Source organism: Dendropsophus ebraccatus, chromosome 3, assembly GCF_027789765.1.
Source record: "Dendropsophus ebraccatus isolate aDenEbr1 chromosome 3, aDenEbr1.pat, whole genome shotgun sequence".
Classification (NCBI taxonomy): domain Eukaryota; kingdom Metazoa; phylum Chordata; class Amphibia; order Anura; family Hylidae; genus Dendropsophus; species Dendropsophus ebraccatus.
This window is the reverse complement of record NC_091456.1, coordinates 200285488-200305700: the sequence shown is the minus strand read 5'-3', so window position 1 is coordinate 200305700 and position 20213 is coordinate 200285488. Positions and strand designations below refer to the sequence as shown.

Here is a 20213-nt window from a genome sequence, read left to right as displayed (position 1 = left end):
TCTGTCAGATAATGTGTTGGTGTAATAGGGCCCTTACTGACCAAATCCTGTATACTAAGACCAATAAAACACAGTACCAGATAACAAGTAACAAATAATTCCACCACATACCGACTAACACCGCCACATACCGACTAACACCGCCACATACCGACTAACACCACCACATACCGACTAACACCGCCACATACTGACTAACACCAACACTGCTACTAATACCACCACCACATACTAACACCACCGCTGCTACTGACTAACACCGCCACATACTGACTAATGCTACTGAATAACATCCCCTGTACACAGATCACTATCCCCTCATACAGTCATATAGAGATGGATGCAGCTCTACACAGGTTCTGTACACCATATACATTACAGTGCAGTTACATCTGGTGACTCACAGGGGGCGTCTTCTCTGATCGGAGTTCTTCCCTTTTCTTCTTCTTCTGCGCTGGGCCATCATGAGAACTTCTCCGAGCCACGAATCCACAGAATCTGCCAGACAGACATATTAGGCTCCTCACTCTGGCACCATCCTCATCTCTATACAAACTGCACATCTGTATTGTCCCCTTTACACCCTCATTTAGTGGATAGCCCTGACACTATGTGATCCCCTTTATAAATGTCCCCATGTATTATCCCCCTTATACATGGCCCCCGTTATCCCCTTATAGATGGCTCCCTGTTATGCCCCTTATAGATGCCCCCCCTGTTTTATCCCCGTTATACATGCCCCCGTTAACCTCCTTAAAGATGGCCCCCCTGATATCCCACTTATAGATGGCCCCCTGATAGCCCCCTCACAGATGGCTGGCCCCCATTAGCCCCCTTATAGACGCCCCCCCCCCCGATATCCCCCTTATAGATGGCCCCCTGATAGCCCCCTCACAGATGGCTGGCCCCCATTAGCCCCCTTATAGACGCCCCCCCCCCGATATCGCCCTTATAGATGGCCCCCTGATAGCCCCCTTACAGATGGCTGGCCCCCATTAGCCCCCTTATAGACGCCCCCCCCCCCCTCGATATCCCCCTTATTGATGGCCGGCCCCCATTAGCCCCCTTATAGATGCCCCCCCCATATCCCCCTTATAGCCCCCTTATAGATGGCATGCCCCCATTAGCCCCTTATATATGCCCCCCCTTATAGATGGCCCCCTGATAGCCCCCTTACAGATGGCTGGCCCCCATTAGCCCCCTTATAGACGCCCCCCCTCGATATCCCCCTTATTGATGGCCGGCCCCCATTAGCCCCCTTATAGATGCCCCCCCCATATCCCCCTTATAGATGGCATGCCCCCATTAGCCCCTTATATATGCCCCCCCTTATACCCCCCTTATAGATGGCCCCCCGTGCAGATAAAAAGAAATTAAAAAAACAACTCACCTAACCACTCGCTCCCCCGCCGGCTGTCTTTTTCTCTGTCCCGCACCCGCCCGGCGCACGCATCAGGAAGCTCTGTGCGCGCCAGGGCCGGTACTTCCAGTACAGCGAGCATCTCTAATAAGCGCTCGCTTGTACCGTAAGTTCCGGCTTTCGGCGTACACAGAGCTTCCTGATGCGTGCGCTGGGTGGGTGTGGGACACCCCCCCCCCAGGGAGCGCAGCATCAGCTGGAAGCCGGATTGCCTCTTGTGACCGCAAGCAAGACACTGCTTGCGGTCACCAGAGTGCGGCAAGGGGGGCCTGCGGCAGCACAGTATGACTGTCGGGGGGCCGACCGTCAGTGCGCCGTATCAGCGCGGGAACTGGGGCCTACCGGAGGATCCTCCGGTGGCCCAGTCCAACGCTGCACACAGACCCCTGAGAAGTGCAGCACTGCTCAGTGTACTCTTTTTTGATTTTAGGGCTGGTGGAGCAGCTATATTACACGGTATTGCTGGGAATTATAGTACATCCTGCATACAACTACTTAACTGCTGATTTTGAAGGGGGGTGTCATAGTTTGTATAGTTCACGTCAATAACAGATTTAACCGTCCAGCCCTGTCCTAAACTTCTGGGCACTACACGGTATTGCTGGGATATCTAGTACACCCTGCATACAACTACTTAACTGCTGATTGGAAAGGGGTGTCAGGTGTATAGTTCACGTCAATAACAGATTTAACCGTCCAGCACCCCCCCCCCCCCTAAACTAGTGGGCACTACACTGTATTGCTTCTGTATCACTTCTAGTGGTTCTATGTGTCCTCACTGCCATGCTCTGACGTCACACTACGTCTGCGGAGGAGCAGGACTTATTGCTGGGGGCCCGCTGATCGCGCCCCCGCCAACCAGCCAGCTGTTTTATTTTATTTTTATTGTCTAGCCATGGCCGGGGCCTCACCACCCCCGGTTGAGAGGCATCAAGTGTACCCTTAATGGTGAGTGGTGAGTGAGAGCAGGCCTAGCCAGTTAGCTGTCAGCACCCGGGTTCATGTCCACTACATATCCCAGACCCTAGACTCACTCCAATTTTTGGGAGGCTCACTTGCTTCCTCACTCACTTGTAATGGCTCTCTGTGTCCTCACTGCCATGCTGTGTCTGGCCTAGTTTTGGGTGGGCTCACTTGCTTCCTCACTCACTTGTAATGGTGAGACAATTGCCAGATCCTCAAGGATCAACGTCAATTTCAAAATCAAAAAAGCGGTGGGGGGGAGAGGTGGTGAGTCACATTATGCAGGGAATGCTACCCCAACTGCTACATTCAAATTGAAAATCGAAAGGGTGGTGGCACTGGTGGGGGTAAGTGTGGGAAGTCACATTACGCAGGGAATGTTACCCCAACTGCTACAGGAGTGGGACTGGTTGCCGGGGGCCCCCACCAACCAGCCAGCTGTTTATTTAATTTTTGTTTGTCTACCCCTGGCCGGGGCCTCACCACCCCCGGTCGAGAGGCATCAGGTGTACCCTTGATGGTGACTGACAGCTGGCCTAGCCAGTTAACTGGCATCCATGTCGACTACTGCTATGCCTGCCCTTGCCTCCTTTTGGCTGGATATGCAAAACAAGAGTTGGTGGAACCTCAGTTACGGGTCTCAAAACACGGGATAGCCAGATATCTCTAGCCTGTTGCCACGGGGTGCCTCCATGATAGGTAGAGCACCACACCACCCTAATAAATGACCCCTTAAGTCCCACTCAGTTGCGAGTATTGGAACATAGACAGGGAAACAACAGGGTGGCCCCTTTTGTCAATGTTTAACTCAAGGTGCGAGTATTGCGATTGTTTCCCTATTTATGTTCCAATACTCGCAACCGAGTGGGACTTAAGGGGTCATTTATCAGGGTGGTGTGGTGCTCTCCCCATCATGGAGGCACCCCGAGGCAACAGGCTAGAGATATCTGGCTATCTCGTGTTTTGAGACTCATAACTGAGGCTCCACGGACTCTTGTTTTGCATATTTAAATTTTTGGGGGCATCAGTGGAGACTCTTGATTGAGTACTTCATTGGAATTTTTTTCGCTGTTCAGTGATTACTGTGTTTTGTTGGTCCTTTTGGCTGGGCCTTAACTGGCATCCATGTCGACTACTGCTGGGCCTTTAGTTTACTGGCGTCCCTAATTTTGCCTCATTGTTTTGTCCATTTCGTACCGAATGATTTGTGGTCCTGGTCCATATTGATGTTGTAGCCTTCTCGAAGGCAGGAGTGACCAGGTCTTTTTAATAGACACTTGCCCTCTCTTAGAGATTCTTTAAAGGATTGAAAGTGTATTCATTCGTACAAATCAAATTCCGGGGCCTCTTAACCCTTTGAGGACCAGGCCCAAAATGACCCAGTGGACCGCGCAAATATTGATCTTAGTGCTTTCGTTTTTCCCTCCTCCCCTTCTAAGAGCTCTAGCACTCTCAGTTTTCTATCTACAAGCCATGTAAGTGCTTGTTTGTTACAGGAATAGTTGTACTGTGTAATGGCGTCATTCATTTTACCATAACATGTATGATGGAATTCCAAATATATTATGTATGATGGAACCCCCAAATATATTATGTATGATGGAATCCCCAAATATATTATGTATGATGGAACCCCCAAATATATTATGTATGATGGAATCCCCAAATATATTATGTATGATGGAATCCCAAATATATTATTTATGAAGATATAAATTGGTGAAATCGTAAAAAAGAATGCAATATGGTAACGTTTGGGGGGGTTCCTGTGTCTACGTAATGCACTATATGGTAACAGCGACATGACACTATTATTCTATAGGTCAGTCTGAACACAACCATATGCAGGTTACACAGATTCTCTGTTATATATATTTTTTTTTATGAAATCCTTTTTTTTGGCAATTAAATATTAATAAAATGGGCCTATTGTGACACTTATAACGGTTTTATTTTTTTCACCTACGGGGCTGTATGGGGTGTCATTTTTTCCGCCATGATCTCTAGTTTTTATTAATACCATATTTGTGAAGATCGGACATCTTGATCACTTTTTATTGATTTTTTTTTAATATATAATGTAACATAAAATCGGTAATCTGCGCACTTTTTCCCCTCTTTTCGTGTACGCCGTTTACCGATCGCAATGACGCTTGTTATATTTTAATAGATAGGACAATTACGCACGCTACGGTATATTATATGTTTATCTATTTATTTTTATATGTTTATTTATATTATGGGAAAGGGGGGTGATTTCAACTTTTATTGGGGGAGGGGCTTTGGGGTAGTGTAATAGTGTTTTGAACTTTTTTTTTTTTTACACATTTGAAGTCCCTTTGGGGGACTTCTACATTTACTACTTTGATTTTTACACTGACCATTGCTATGCTATACGTACGCTGCAGCGTGTCATTACCGGTGAGGTCCCGGCTGCTGATTGCAGCCGGCCCCCACCTCCTATGAAGCGCGCTCCACAGCCGGAGAAACACCCAGGACGTAGGGTTACGTCCAGGGTCGTCTGGGGGTTAAGAAGACTGTATTGTTGTCCTTCGTCCCTACCTCCAAAGAGATGCCTATCACACACAACTGCATGAGGGTGTGCGGCTAAATCTAGCCCTAATCCGGCTATTTTAGTCTTAGGCGCAGCAGCACTGCCGTGGGTAAGCGCCAACAGGCGGTGCTCAAACTGCTGAACAGCACCTTCTACCGTCCTTGGATGTTTTAGCCGTTTTGAAGGCAGGATTGACCAGGCTTTTCATCAGGAGCTTCTATCCTTCCTTGGATGGTGTAGTAGCCTTTTTGAAGGTAGGATTGACCACCAGGTTTTTTTAATACACAGATTACCGCACTTGGCGTCTCTTAGAGACTCAAATTCCGTGGCCTCTTAAGCAGACTGTATTGTTCTCTGTGTCCTCACTGCCATGCTGTGACGTCACACTACGTCTGCGGAGGAGCGGGACTGGTTGCCGGGTGCCCGCCGATCGCACCCCCGCCAACCAGCCAGCTATTTTATTTAACTTTTTTTTGTCTAGCTGTGGCCAGGGATTCACTTCCCCCGGTGAAGAGGCATCAGGTGTACCCTTGATGGTGACCCCCTTAAACTCGTGGGTACTACACTGTATTGCTGGGATTTGTAGTACACCTGCATAGCACTTCACTGCTCATTGTAATGGGGTGTCACAGAATGTGTGTATAGGTGCAGCCACCACCAGATTGTATAGCGCAGCCCCCCAAAAACTTGTGGGAGCACAAGTATTTTTCCTGATTTCTGTATTTCATACACAAGGCCTATCTAAGCTCCATACTGTGCAGTGTCCATAAAATGCTGACCCCCAGGGGTAAGGGTCGAGGACGTGGGGTTCCAAGTGATGTGGTTGCTGGAGGCCGTGTTTCAGGGCAGGGGGAAACAGCAGCACCTGTTGAGGAGGTAGCAGTATCACACCGCAGACGTCCACTCCCTAGCTTCTTTGCCCAACTAACGGGGTCTCATGGTAGACCGATATTGAAACCGCAGCAGTGTGAACAGGTGATCAATCACTCACTCATATGTAATGGATCTCAGTGTGCTGAATGCCCTGCAGTGTCTGGCCTAATGTTTGGGAGGCTCACTTGCTTCCTCACTCACTTGTAATGGCTCTCTGTGTGTTCACTGCCATGCTAGGTCTGGTATAATTTTGGGAGGCTTTCTGCAGCGCTTCTGGTCCTGATACCCTGAATATCTAGCTTTATATCCTACCAGGACGTGAGGGAAGTAATGGTCTTTGAGTTAATGTGTTTCCCCTCGGTCCTGTCAGCAGCACACGTCTCTGGTCGGCTTCTTTCTTTCTGCAGCGCCTCTGGTCCTGATTCTCTGATTGTTTAGCTTTATATCCCACCATAAGGCCATTAGACCCCCATATTGTGCTGCTGACAGGACGTGAGGGAAGCGAAGGTCTTGAGTTAAAGTGTTTCCCCTCAGCCCTGTCAGCAGCACACGTCTCTGGTCGGCTTCTTCCTTTCTGCAGCGCCTCTGGTCCTGATTCTCTGAAGCTTTATATCCCACCAAGGGGCATTAGACCCCCATATTGTGCTGATAAAAAGACAGAGGAAAAATAAGGATTATTAGAGAAGTCTGTAATGTTATACCGAGACTGATTCGCTTCTCCTCCTCCTCACGTTTCAGAGCTCTGCCCAGAGAAATGGACTTTGTTCGGTAGAAGATGTTTGTTGTTTTCAGAATATTCCTGGAGTTGGAATCATTGTAGAACATTCTGCGAAGAAAAAGAATCCAATCTACTGGTTGTGAAGAAGGAAGACACAGAACTTAAGGTGCATCTCCGATTCTACAGACACCTGGTGTCATCCCTGTACTGAGCAACGTCCCCTACATCAGTCCCATTATATTCAGTCTTCTCTTATACAGTATAGAGCACTTCTATCCAGCTGAGCCACTATAGATGGTATATAGAGTCATGACATCCATCCATTTGGCTGTGGCCAGCACCACATCTCATCGCCGTCCAGGAGGAGTAGGAGGGTTAGGCTGACGATGGCGGCACCATCACACGTATGGATGGAGAAACCTGGAGATACCCATGTGACTGTGCCGGTCCCCAGGGTCAGACCACCAGGGATCACACAATAACCGCACTGATACATTGTAACAAACTGCAGTTGTGAGAGATATTAACTTGCTTTAACATATTCTTTTCCAGAATTTCTTACGTGAGAGAAATGTGGATTATTGGGTTGGTAAAGAGGTGAAGTACTGGACTGAGTGGGACTGGCCTTCTGGCTATTGGATGTGAGTCTCTAAAGAGGCTTCCTGCTGTGATCGGCCCCGAGGAGTGGGGTGTGTGGTCGGCTCCGGGGGTGGGGAGTGTGTGTGATCGGCCCCGGGGGGTGGGGGGGGGTGATCGGCCCCAGGGGTGGGGTGTGTGTGTGATCGGCCCTGGGGAGTGGGGTGTGTGTGATCGGCCCAGGGTGTGGGGTGTACGTGTGATCGACCCTGGGGGGTGGGGTGTGTGTGATTGGCCCTGGGAGGTGGGGGGGTGTGATCAGCCCAGGGTGTGGGGTGTGCGTGTGATCGACCCCGGGGGGTGGGGGGGTGTGATCGGCCCCGGGGGTGTGTGTGATTGGCCCTGGGAGGTGGGGGGGTGTGATCAGCCCAGGGTGTGGGGTGTGCGTGTGATCGACCCCGGGGGGTGGGGGTGTGTGATCGGCCCCGGGGGTGTGTGTGATCGGCCCTGGGGGTGGGGGGGTGTGATCGGCCCAGGGTGTGGGGTGTGCGTGTGATCGACCCCGGGGGGTGGGGTGTGTGATCGGCCCCGGGGGTGTGTGTGATCGGCCCCTGGGGGTGGGGTGGGGGTGGGGTGTGATCGGCCCACGGTGTGGGGTGTGCGTGTGATCGACCCCGGGGGGTGGGGGGGTGTAATCGGCCCCGGGGGTGTGTGTAATCGGCCCCGGGGGTGTGTGTGATCGGCCCTGGGGGTGGGGGTGTATGATCGGCCCTGGGGGGGGGGGTGATTGGCCCCGGGGGGGTGAGTTGTGTGTGATCGGCCCCGGGATGTGGGGTGTGTGTGATCGGCCCCGGGATGTGGGGTGTGCGTGTGATCGACCCCGGGGGGGTGTGGGGGTGTGATTGGCCCCAGGGGTGGGGTGTTTGAGTGATCGGCCCCGGGGGGTCGGGTGTGTGTGTGATCGGCACAGGGGAATGGGGTGTGTGTGATGGGCCCAGGTTGTGGGGTGTGCGTGTGATCAACCCTGGAGGGTGGGGTGTGTGTGATTGGCCCGGATGGGTGGGGGTGTGTGCGTGAGATCGACCCCGGGGGTGGGGTATGTGTGTGATCAGCCCTGGGGGGTGGGGTGTGTGTGTGATCGCCCCCAGGGGGGTGGGGGGTGTGATCTGCCCCGGGGTGTGTGTGATCGGGCCAGGGTGCGGGGTGTGCGTGTGATGGACCCCGTGGGGGTGTGATCGGCCCCGGGGGGTGGGGTGTGTGTGTGATCGGCCCCGGGGGGTGGGGTGTGTGTGATCGGCCCCGGGGGGTGGGGTGTGTGTGATCGGCCCCGGGGGGTGGGGTGTGTGTGATCGGCCCCGGGGGGTGGGGTGTGTGTGTGATCGGCCCTGGGGTGTGTGTGTATGAGCGCTTACTGATACAGCGCCTCCCGTGTCCTCAGGTCCGGTGTGGGGGGCAAGCAGGCACCATATAGCAGCATTATGTGGGCGCTGTATGGCGGTATAGCTCTGCTCGTCTGTATATATTAACCCCATGTATATCTCCCTGTTTATACTTACAGATCAGATTATTGGATTTGTGGTAAAGTCACAAGAGCTGGAGAACTGGATAAAGAAGACTGCAAGCATTCCAATAAGTGCGTGTGTGAATGGAACCTTGTCCAAGTGCGAGGACTAGCACAATCCAGTCCGAAAAAATCAGAAATCACTTTATGGAGAAACCAATATAAATGTTTTATGCAGAAGCCGTAATTTAACACAAGACATTATAGTCACCAGTAGACACTTTATACTCACAGCTGATTGGCTGAGAGGGGTCACATGGTCACCTGGAGAGGATGGGACTGTCGCCCACATGACCCCTCAGACAGGGGGCGCAGTATAGAAGTAGATGTCTAAGTTTGGCTTCTTTGTTGCCGGGAGGTCGTAGACATTGGGCCAAATAAAAAATCCTACCGATTTATGGAGTCAATGACGTCACCTGAACACGGTCGTGGAGAGAACAGCGTTTCAGCAAAACTTCTATCAATAGGACTACATTAGGACCAATCATTTACACAACCAGGGAGATAACCTCTCAGTAATGATGAGATATGGGGTGCTACCGCTGTTTAGCAAGTAATACACAACAACAAACACACAAATAGCTGCACCCACAAATTACCCCCCCAAAATTGTACATTTAGCGTTAATTCTTCCTCTATACAAAGCTAGACAGACAAAAATGAAAAACACCCAATAAGGGTGAAATGCAGAAAGAAGCAGACATAATGGGGGGGGGATTTATATTAGGCCCCGCCCCCTTTCCCCGGCAGGATTCACTAGGCTTCCAGCAGGTGGAGATTTGGATCATGATTTACGTCTGCAATAATAAATACTCAAACAATGATTATTAATTGTTAAGAATTGGTGCTAGTTCCTAGTTCCTCCCAATAAAGTGCAAATGCCAACAATCACTTCATGTATATACATACACCAATAATTGATACAATAAATCAATAAATACACACAAGCCAATAAATCATAAAGTGCTGGCACCAAATATAAACCTCCTATAATAATAGTGCAAAAAATCTAGTAACATAAAATGGTAATCCCCCCAAAGGGAGAGGAAATAGGTGACAGCACGTCCACTGGCGCCACTATGCGTGTGTGATGGCACGCCTGCTGTTAGAGTGTAAGGCCGGCTGTGGTCGGTGTCCTGGCGGGCTGAGCGGTGTAGTGTCCCTCCCGGATAGTAGGACCCCCCACCCACAGATAGGGGAGAGGTCCCAAGGTTGTGGTGTATATACTGTGCAGGTGGTCAGAGCGGTGTAGTGTCCCTCCCGGATAGTAGGACCCCCCACCCACAGATAGGGGAGAGGTCCCAAGGTTGTGGTGTATATACTGTGCAGGTGGTCAGAGCGGGGTAGTGTCCCTCCCGGATAGTAGGACCCCCCACCCACAGATAGGAGAGATGTCCCAAGGGTGCGGTGTATATACTGTGCAGGTGGTCAGAGCGGTGTAGTGTCCCTCCCGGATAGTAGGACCCCCCACCCACAGATAGGGGAGAGGTCCCAAGGTTGTGGTGTATATACTGTGCAGGTGGTCAGAGCGGTGTAGTGTCCCTCCCGGATAGTAGGACCCCCCACCCACAGATAGGGGAGAGGTCCCAAGGGTGTGGTGTATATACTGTGCAGGTGGTCAGAGCGGGGTAGTGTCCCTCCCGGATAGTAGGACCCCCCACCCACAGATAGGGGAGAGGTCCCAAGGTTGTGGTGTATATACTGTGCAGGTGGTCAGAGCGGTGTAGTGACCCTCCCGGATAGTAGGACCCCCCACCCACAGATAGGGGAGAGGTCCCAAGGGTGCGGTGTATATACTGTGCAGGTGGTCAGAGCGGTGTAGTGTCCCTCCCGGATAGTAGGACCCCCCACCCACAGATAGGGGAGAGGCCCCAAGGTTGTGGTGTATATGCTGTGCAGGTGGTCAGAGCGGTGTAGTGTCCCTCCCGGATAGTAGGACCCCCCACCCACAGATAGGAGAGATGTCCCAAGGTTGTGGTGCATATACTGTGCAGGTGGTCAGAGCGGTGTAGTGTCCCTCCCGGATAGTAGGACCCCCCACCCACAGATAGGGGAGAGGTCCCAAGGTTGTGGTGTATATACTGTGCAGGTGGTCAGAGCGGTGTAGTGACCCTCCCGGATAGTAGGACCCCCACCCACAGATAGGGGAGAGGTCCCAAGGTTGTGGTGTATATACTGTGCAGGTGGTCAGAGCGGTGTAGTGACCCTCCCGGATAGTAGGACCCCCCACCCACAGATAGGGGAGAGGTCCCAAGGTTGTGGTGTATATACTGTGCAGGTGGTCAGAGCGGTGTAGTGTCCCTCCCGGATAGTAGGACCCCCCACCCACAGATAGGAGAGAGGTCCCAAGGTTGTGGTGTATATACTGTGCAGGTGGTCAGAGCGGTGTAGTGACCCTCCCGGATAGTAGGACCCCCCACCCACAGATAGGGGAGAGGTCCCAAGGTTGTGGTGTATATACTGTGCAGGCGGTCAGAGTGGTGTAGTGACCCTCCCGGATAGTAGGACCCCCCACCCACAGATAGGGGAGAGGCCCCAAGGTTGTGGTGTATATACTGTGCAGGTGGTCAGAGCGGTGTAGTGTCCCTCCCGGATATTAGGACCCCCCACCCACAGATAGGGGAGATGTCCCAAGGGTGCGGTGTATATACTGTGCAGGTGGTCAGAGCGGTGTAGTGTCCCTCCCGGATAGTAGGACCCCCACCCACAGATAGGGGAGAGGTCCCAAGGTTGTGGTGTATATACTGTGCAGGTGGTCAGAGCGGTGTAGTGTCCCTCCCGGATAGTAGGACCCCCCCACCCACAGATAGGAGAGAGGTCCCAAGGGTGCGGTGTATATACTGTGCAGGTGGTCAGAGCGGTGTAGTGTCCCTCCCGGATAGTAGGACCCCCCACCCACAGATAGGAGAGAGGTCCCAAGGTTGTGGTGTATATACTGTGCAGGTGGTCAGAGCGGTGTAGTGACCCTCCCGGATAGTAGGACCCCCCACCCACAGATAGGGGAGAGGTCCCAAGGTTGTGGTGTATATACTGTGCAGGCGGTCAGAGTGGTGTAGTGACCCTCCCGGATAGTAGGACCCCCCACCCACAGATAGGGGAGAGGTCCCAAGGTTGTGGTGTATATACTGTGCAGGTGGTCAGAGCGGTGTAGTGACCCTCCCGGATAGTAGGACCCCCCCACCCACAGATAGGGGAGAGGTCCCAAGGTTGTGGTGTATATACTGTGCAGGTGGTCAGAGCGGTGTAGTGTCCCTCCCGGATAGTAGGACCCCCCACCCACAGATAGGGGAGAGGTCCCAAGGTTGCGGTGTATATGCTGTGCAGGTGGAGGTGAGTAGTCACAGAGTCTGGGATAATGTTGCGTTGGTTACTACTTGTAAATGTGCAGCAGGTCATACAGAAGGTCTCTGATATACACTTTGCAAAGTTCCAATACAGACTTGAACACAGGACGACCAGATCTGTGAGATAAGTGCTGAGTAGGAGATAGTCGTGTTGGTAGAGTTGTACTGAGGTAGAGTAGCAGAGAGGAGGATGCCGTGAGAGTCTCAATCCATGTAGTAATGTGCTCTGCCGCGGTGTTGGAGGATATAGTAGAATCCTTGTAGTAGAAGAAGAACACCTGTGCCTGTGTATTGTCCTTTGCTTTCAATCTTCACACCACCTTATGCCCACTAGCGTTGGCTGAACCGTACTAATGGGTGACACAGGCCCCAGACCTTGTTACCTGGGATGAGCGGAGTGCTGAGGGTTTCCTGCTGACACACACGCTGCGAGACAGAGTTCATAGGCTTACTGCAACTTTGTTCCACCCGGGTCAGTTCCTGGCTCTTTGGCTCTATAGTGGCGCTTTGATTAGGTGAACAGAGTGCAATAGAAGAAGAGAGAAAAGAGGTGATAAAATAGAAGAAAACAGAAATCCTACTGGTTCACAGATTCTGGTACACATAAACACAATAACCTTTGTGATCCTTCAGCTGTGCAGCTTCCATACACAAATACACAATACAGCGACATCTAGTGGTCAACTCTTTGTACTACTTTTGCTTGTAATAAGACCTCAAAAAGTACAGATCTTTGTGAAGGGTGTGAATAATAGTAATACCCCTAGTGGGACACCACAGATCCAGACACAGGTGACTTGTGTGATCCTGAGGAGGGGGGAGCTGATGAGGACACAGGGGGCCATGATGCCACCCATGACGTAGATGTGAATGTGATTACAGGGATGTTACATGCAGGTTTCTCTGATATAGTGACACAACTACATCTCACCCCCAAAACCCAAGACATTGAGTCCACCACCCCCCAGTGGTCACACACAAGCGTCACCTATGTCAGGTGCACAATATAGGGGCCACAGTGTAATAGTCAGGGCTGGGGGGAGGGGGGGTCTATGGGCACGGTTCTGCAGACATAGTACTGGGTATAAACACAGCTTATAATAATCTCCTTATATCAGACGACCTGGACAGAACCGTCCGTACACAGCGGAGAGGGTCCGGGAATACTGTCACCTGCTGAGCTGTAATAGCTTCTCCTCAGGACGCCATTACTGGGAGGTGGAGGTCAGGAGGTCAGGGGTATGGATGGTGTGGGGGGGGGGGGGGGTGTTACCTCAGTGTGGCCAGGCGCGGGGATCAGTCACTTATAGGAAATAATAAACAGTCCTGGAACTTATATAATATATATAGTATAATAATCAGTGTCACTGAGACAGGACAATGAAGTGATCGGCTTACCTCAGCAGATCTCCAGTGATGGGGTCAGGATCTGTGTGGATTATGAGGGTGGGCGGCTGTCCCTCTATGTGTGACCCATCAGACACCTACACACCTTCTCGGCCACCCTCACCGACAGGGCCGGTTTTAGACTAGATGTGGCCCTGGGCAAAGTTAAAGGTGGGGCCCCAAATGCTGAAATATTTTAGCAACAATTTAAGGTCCCCATACATTTGACTCTTTTGTTGCTGGTACCTGTTGCTCCTGGTGGGTTCGGCCATCAGTGTAAGGTATATGGGGCTCTCTGGACAGTCCTCTGACAGATGATATCAGTGGACATAGGGGGTCGAGCTTGATGGAAAATCAACGCCCAACCTCTTTGTTCTCAGAGAGATAAGCCGCCATCAGATCTGTATGGCTATGGCTTTACCCTCTCATAGAAAACACAGGAAAACTCAGATGTGCCAAATTTCTGTGTATGGGGAGGACTGGACCAGATGGGAGAGATAATTGTCAGCTGAAGGATTGTTCAGCCAGCAGTTATTGGAAGCGTACGGCCACTTTTAAGGCCGTATTACACGGCCTGATATTCCGCAGAAGCGAGCGCCAATCTGGTAGAATGGAGCTCGCTTAGAGAGCCTACTACAGCAAAAGCTATGGAGGAGATTTATCAAACTGGTGTAAAGAAGAATTGGCTCAGTTGCCCCTAGCAACCAATCAGATTCCACCATCTTAGCCAGAGCCAGTTTCACTTTACACTATGTTTGATAAATCTCCCCCTATGTGTATATATACAGTATATCATTAGTCATGTGTGTGCAATCCTTGCTGTATATAGTAAACAATATAGTAAACAATAAAGATATATACTACCTGATCATGTTCCCCGGTGTTCTCTCAGAGCGAAAATTGTCCGAATCAGGACGCTATCGCTCTATGTATTAGGGCCCTTACTCAGTTCAGAAGGTTACATGCCGGGACTGCCGCTACATGTCAGGACTGCCACTACATGTCAGGACTGCCGCTACATTATGGGTCTGCCACTACATGTCAGGACTGCCGCTACATGTCAGGACTGCCGCTACATGCCGAGACTGCCCCTACATGTCAGGACTGCCCCTACATTCTGGGACTGCCCCTACATGTCAGGACTGCGGCTACATTCTGGGACTGCCCCTACATGCCAGGACTGCCGCTACATTCTGGGACTGCCCCTACATGCCAGGACTGCCCCTACATGTCAGGACTGCCGCTACATTATGGGACTGCTACTACATGTCAGGACTGCCCCTACATTCTGGGACTGCCCCTACATGTCAGGACTGCGGCTACATTCTGGGACTGCCCCTACATGCCAGGACTGCCGCTACATTCTGGGACTGCTACTACATGTCAGGACTGCCCCTACATTCTGGGACTGCCCCTACATGTCAGGACTGCGGCTACATTCTGGGACTGCCCCTACATGCCAGGACTGCCGCTACATTCTGGGACTGCCCCTACATGCCAGGACTGCCCCTACATGTCAGGACTGCCGCTACATTATGGGACTGCTGCTACATTCGGGGACTGCCCCTACATGCCAGGACTGCCGCTACATTCTGGGACTGCCCCTACATGCCAGGACTGCCCCTACATGTCAGGACTGCCGCTACATTATGGGACTGCTACTACATGTCAGGACTGCCCCTACATTCTGGGACTGCCCCTACATGTCAGGACTGCGGCTACATTCTGGGACTGCCCCTACATGCCAGGACTGCCGCTACATTCTGGGACTGCTACTACATGTCAGGACTGCCCCTACATTCTGGGACTGCCCCTACATGTCAGGACTGCGGCTACATTCTGGGACTGCCCCTACATGCCAGGACTGCCGCTACATTCTGGGACTGCCCCTACATGCCAGGACTGCCCCTACATGTCAGGACTGCCGCTACATTATGGGACTGCTGCTACATTCGGGGACTGCCCCTACATGCCAGGACTGCCGCTACATTCTGGGACTGCCCCTACATGCCAGGACTGCCGCTACATTATGGGACTGCCACTACATGTCAGGACTGCCGCTAGTGGTGTAAACACAAGAACTATTTATATGAATTGCATTACAAAAATAAAATTAAAAAATCACTATAATCAGGACCAAATAAAACCTCCATACCGTTATTGAAGAAAACACACTATATATAGGCCAATATTACCACCATAAAAGTGACCGCCCCATAATGACTCTATATACACTATATACAGACCAATATTACCGCCATAGAGTGACCAGCGCATAATGACTCTATATACACTATATACAGACCAATATTACCGCCATAGAGTGACCACCGCATGACTCTTTATACACTATATACAGACCAATATTACCGCCATAGAGTGACCGCCCCATAATGACTCTATATATACACTATATACAGACCAATATTACCGCAAGTGACCGCCCCATAATGACTTTATATACACTATATACAGACCAATATTACTGCCATAGACTGACCACCACATAATAACTCTATATACACTATATACAGACCAATATTACCGCCATAGAGTGACCACCACATAATAACTCTATATACACTATATACAGACCAATATTACCGCCATAGAGTGACCACCACATAATGACTCTATATATACACTATATACAGACCAATATTACCGCAAGTGACCGCCCCATAATGACTTTATATACACTATATACAGACCAATATTACTGCCATAGACTGACCACCACATAATGACTCTGTATCCAGACCAATATTACCACCATAGAGTGACCACCGCATGACTCTATATATACACTATATACAGATCAATATTACTGCTATAGACTGACCACTGTATAATGAATGACTCTATATACACTGTATACAGACCAATATTACCGCCATAGAGTGACCACCGCATGACTCTATATATACACTATATACAGATCAATATTACTGCTATAGACTGACCACTGTATAATGAATGACTCTATATACACTGTATACAGACCAATATTATGTGTCTGTAACTCTATGGCTGTACTATTGGTCTGTATATAGTTTATATATATAGTCATTATGTGGTGGTCACTGTATGGCGGTAATATTGGTCTGTATATAGTATCATTATGTGATAGTCAATCTATGGCAGTAATGACTCTATATACACTATATACAGACCAATATTACCGCCATAGAGTGACCACCACATAACTCTATACACACTATATACAGACAGGGCCGCCATCAGGGCAGTATTGGCGGTACAGTTGTCAGGGGCCCGGGCTCAGACTAAGATCAGAGGGGCCCGGCCACCTGACAGCTGTACCGTACGCAGCTCCCTCCTGTCTGTCCTGTCACAGGGCCCCCTCCTCACTATCCCCGGGCCCCTCCCCCGCCCTCTTACTGCCTTCTCTGACTGCTTCCTCCTTCTCCTCATGTCGGGACAGAAGAGAAGAGGGCCCGGAGACGCTGTGAGGAGGAGGGGGAGGGGCCCAGAGCCCGGGCTGTGAGGAGGAGGGGGAGGGGCTCAGAGCCCGGGCTGTGAGGGGGAGGGGCCCAGAGCCCGGGCTGTGAGGAGGAGGGGCTCAGAGCTGTGAGGAGAGAAGCTGAGGACTGCACAGCATGGAGCTTCCCTGCACACACAGGTGCTCACAGTGTGTGAGTTTCTATGTCCCTGTAATGTGTATGTCTATTTAATGTCTCTGTGTGTGTGTGTGTTAGTATGGATGTAAGTATACAATGTGCATAAGTGTGTATATCTGTGTAAGGTGTGACTGTATATAATGTATACTGCCTGTCTGTGTATATGATGTATGGTATGTAAAGTGCACGTGTATAACCTGTATGTATGACTGTAAATATGTATTAGTCTGAAGATTAAACTCAGCAGGTTCATCCATGTGACTGCTGATCTGTAATGTATACTGTGTGTCTGTGTGTGCATGATATATAGTATGTAAATTGCATGTGTGTGTATGTGTATATAACCTGCATGTATGACTGTAAATATGTAGGATGCTGTACAGGTTTGTCCACATGATTTGTCGCTGTAGCCGCCTCGCTCCTCATTCCGGCGCCGGTCTCCTTATTTTTGCAGGTGCCGTTGTTTTGCAGCACTTTGATCCATAATAAGGCTATGTTCACACGGGGTAAGAGACCGGCCGTTCCCTGACCCCGGCTGGGTCACAGAACGGCCGATCTCTGCACGGATCATCCCGGCCGGTACTGCAGTACCGGACGGATGATCTTTCGGCCGCAGGGTTCTGATGCGGAGGCATCAGCACACGCCCGCATCAGAACCTCCCATAGCACACAATGAAGCAAGCGGCCGGAGCCGCACGCTTCATTGTGTGAACTGACAGGGTTTCCTACGGCCGCAATTCATTGAATACAATATGTATACGCGCCGGCCAGGATCCCATAGAAATGTAGGCAATGTTCACAACGGCCGTACTTCTACGTAGTGTAAACATAGCCTAAAAATGCTAATCAGTTCCTTTAGTGCACTGGGGAAAAGTTCATCTGCCCCTCAGTACCCCATCTCACCTGCACGCTGGTTCTGAAGTGCACGCTTATACTCAGTTATACATAAGCAGGTATGTCTCGTTCTCGCTCATGCTCTGTTCAGACTGTGTTCCCGGATGGCATAACTGAGTATGTGTAAGTAGGCATGGACTTCAGAACCAGCGTGCAGGTGGGACAGTGCACTGAGGGGCCGAGGGACTTTTCTTGTGCACCAAAGGAACTAATTTACATTTTTATTTTGGATGAAATTGCTTCAAATCAGCGGCACCTGCAAAAATAAGAACAGCGCTGAAATGTGGAGCGAGGCGGCTACACTGACATATCAGCAGGGTCGCACAGTCAAAAAACTAGCCGGTTTTTTACTGTCATTTAGATTAATTTGTGACATGTTAAAAAAAAAACATGTCAAAAATTAAGCTCCATCAGGGTCTGAGTGCTGAGACCCCCGGCTCAGCTTAGGGCCCTATTAAACGGAGCGATAGTCTGCCAAATCAGGTCATTTGGCAAATTATCACCAATGATCAGCTCATGAAATGATCATCAGCTGATTGCAGTCGTTTTTCCAGCCTAGAAAACATCGGCACGCCCAGCAGCCAATAATTTTTAGGTTGAAGTAAATGACAACGATCTGGCTGATAAATGTGTAAAATTAATAAATAAACCTTAGCACACCTGTCCACACTTCCGGCGTTCTCACTTCTGTCCGCTGACGTCACTGGAGCTTTTGAGCTGGTTTCTAAAATGACAGGCCATTCAGCCAATCACTGACAGAGAAGGGACCACCATGGCTAGTGATTGGTTGAGCCGCCTGTCCCTTTAGAGACTAGCTCAGAAGTTCCAGTGGCAGCTGCGGACAGAAGCAAGAATTACACCGGAAACGTGGACAGGTGTGCTAAGGTTTATTATTTTACAATAGCGCAAAGGCTGCACGGACATCACTAATGATATATATATATACACACACAGAGCCCTTGCTGCATGATTATCGAGCCGTATATGGGCTCAGCAAGCAAGCACCGATCTAGCAGATCAGAACTCACTTACATTAGTGATCAGGCCGTGTAATACAGCCCTTACAGTGCAACTGATTATAGGAGAGGGGCTCCATTATAGTCTATGGAGCCCATTTCCTGTGGTCAGCTGGACTGTGCACTGAGCTGAGGAGTGAACCATACTACTGTGCACATTACTATAGGTAACGATTGGAGGGGGTTTAGACCCTGACCAGTCTTAACTTCATACATGTTGCACACGTCAAAAGTTAAAGGGGCACTCCTGCTATAATTTATAAATAACTATTGCATTGCCACACAAAAGTTATATAACATCTAAATATACTATCTCTACTGCATCTGGCGGCATAGTGCTATGTTATCTGCACTCATCTGCAATCTTGAACTTGATAAAAATTCTCATCTGCCTGTCTAGGATCGGGCGCCATCTTGGGTCCGAGATGTGTCTGCTTGGTTGCCATGGTCCTAGCGCCATGGCATGTAAGAGGCTAGGAGATCGCTTTTTCCCCGCTCCACTTCCCATTTCTTGCAAGACTTGGTAACATCACATACAGAGACAGGGGCCGTCACTATCTGCTCAGTTACCAAGTCTGGCAAAAGATGGGAAGTGGAGCCAGGAAAAGGCGACCTCCTAGCCTAGCCCCGATCCCAGCTAGAGAGATGAGATGAAAGCTCAAGTTCAAGACTTCCGGTCGCGGTAAGTGCATATAATATAGCAATATGCGTCCAGAAGCGGTAGATACATTGGAGGAGATTTATCAGACATGGTGTAAAGTGAAACTGGCTCAGTCGCCCCCGGCAACCAATCAGATTCCACCTTTCATTTTCCAAAGAGTCTGTGAGGAATGAAAGGTGGAATCTGATTGGTTGCCGGGGGCGACTGAGCCAGTCTCACTTTACACCATGTTTGATAAATCTCCCCCAGTATATTTAGATGTTATATAACGTTTGTGTGGTAATGCAATAGTTAAGTTAGGAGTACCCTTTAATTAAAATAACAGTAATTCTTAAAGGGTGCCTGCCACAAAGTTAATGTCTCTGGAGTGGCGTGCAGACGTAGCTGCTGCTGGGAGATCGAGCAACATGTTTTTATTTTAACTATTAGAGCTCATGCATGGAACAAGGACGTATCCAAAGCACCTGTGTCTGCACGCCACTCCAAAGACATCAGTTAAGGATACATCGCAAATTTTTGGGATTGGTTCTAATAGGGGGCCCTGATACTTTGGCTGTATGGGGCCCCAAAATTCCTGATGGCGGCCCTGCCGGCTGGCAACTACAAATG

General features: G+C 50.2%; 1 protein-coding gene across 1 annotated transcript in view; it reads left to right on the top strand.

The window, feature by feature from the left end:
- LOC138786376 (B-cell differentiation antigen CD72-like) overlaps positions 1-9478 on the top strand; it is a 36029-nt gene extending 26551 nt beyond the window's left edge. Inside the window, exons 5-7 of the mRNA XM_069963363.1 lie at positions 6549-6694; positions 7081-7169; positions 8663-9478. Of these exons, the coding sequence (XP_069819464.1) occupies positions 6549-6694; positions 7081-7169; positions 8663-8852 (425 nt within the window). The 3' untranslated portion in view covers positions 8853-9478. The remainder of the gene's footprint in view (positions 1-6548; positions 6695-7080; positions 7170-8662) is intronic.
- Positions 9479-20213: the final 10735 nt, after the last annotated feature.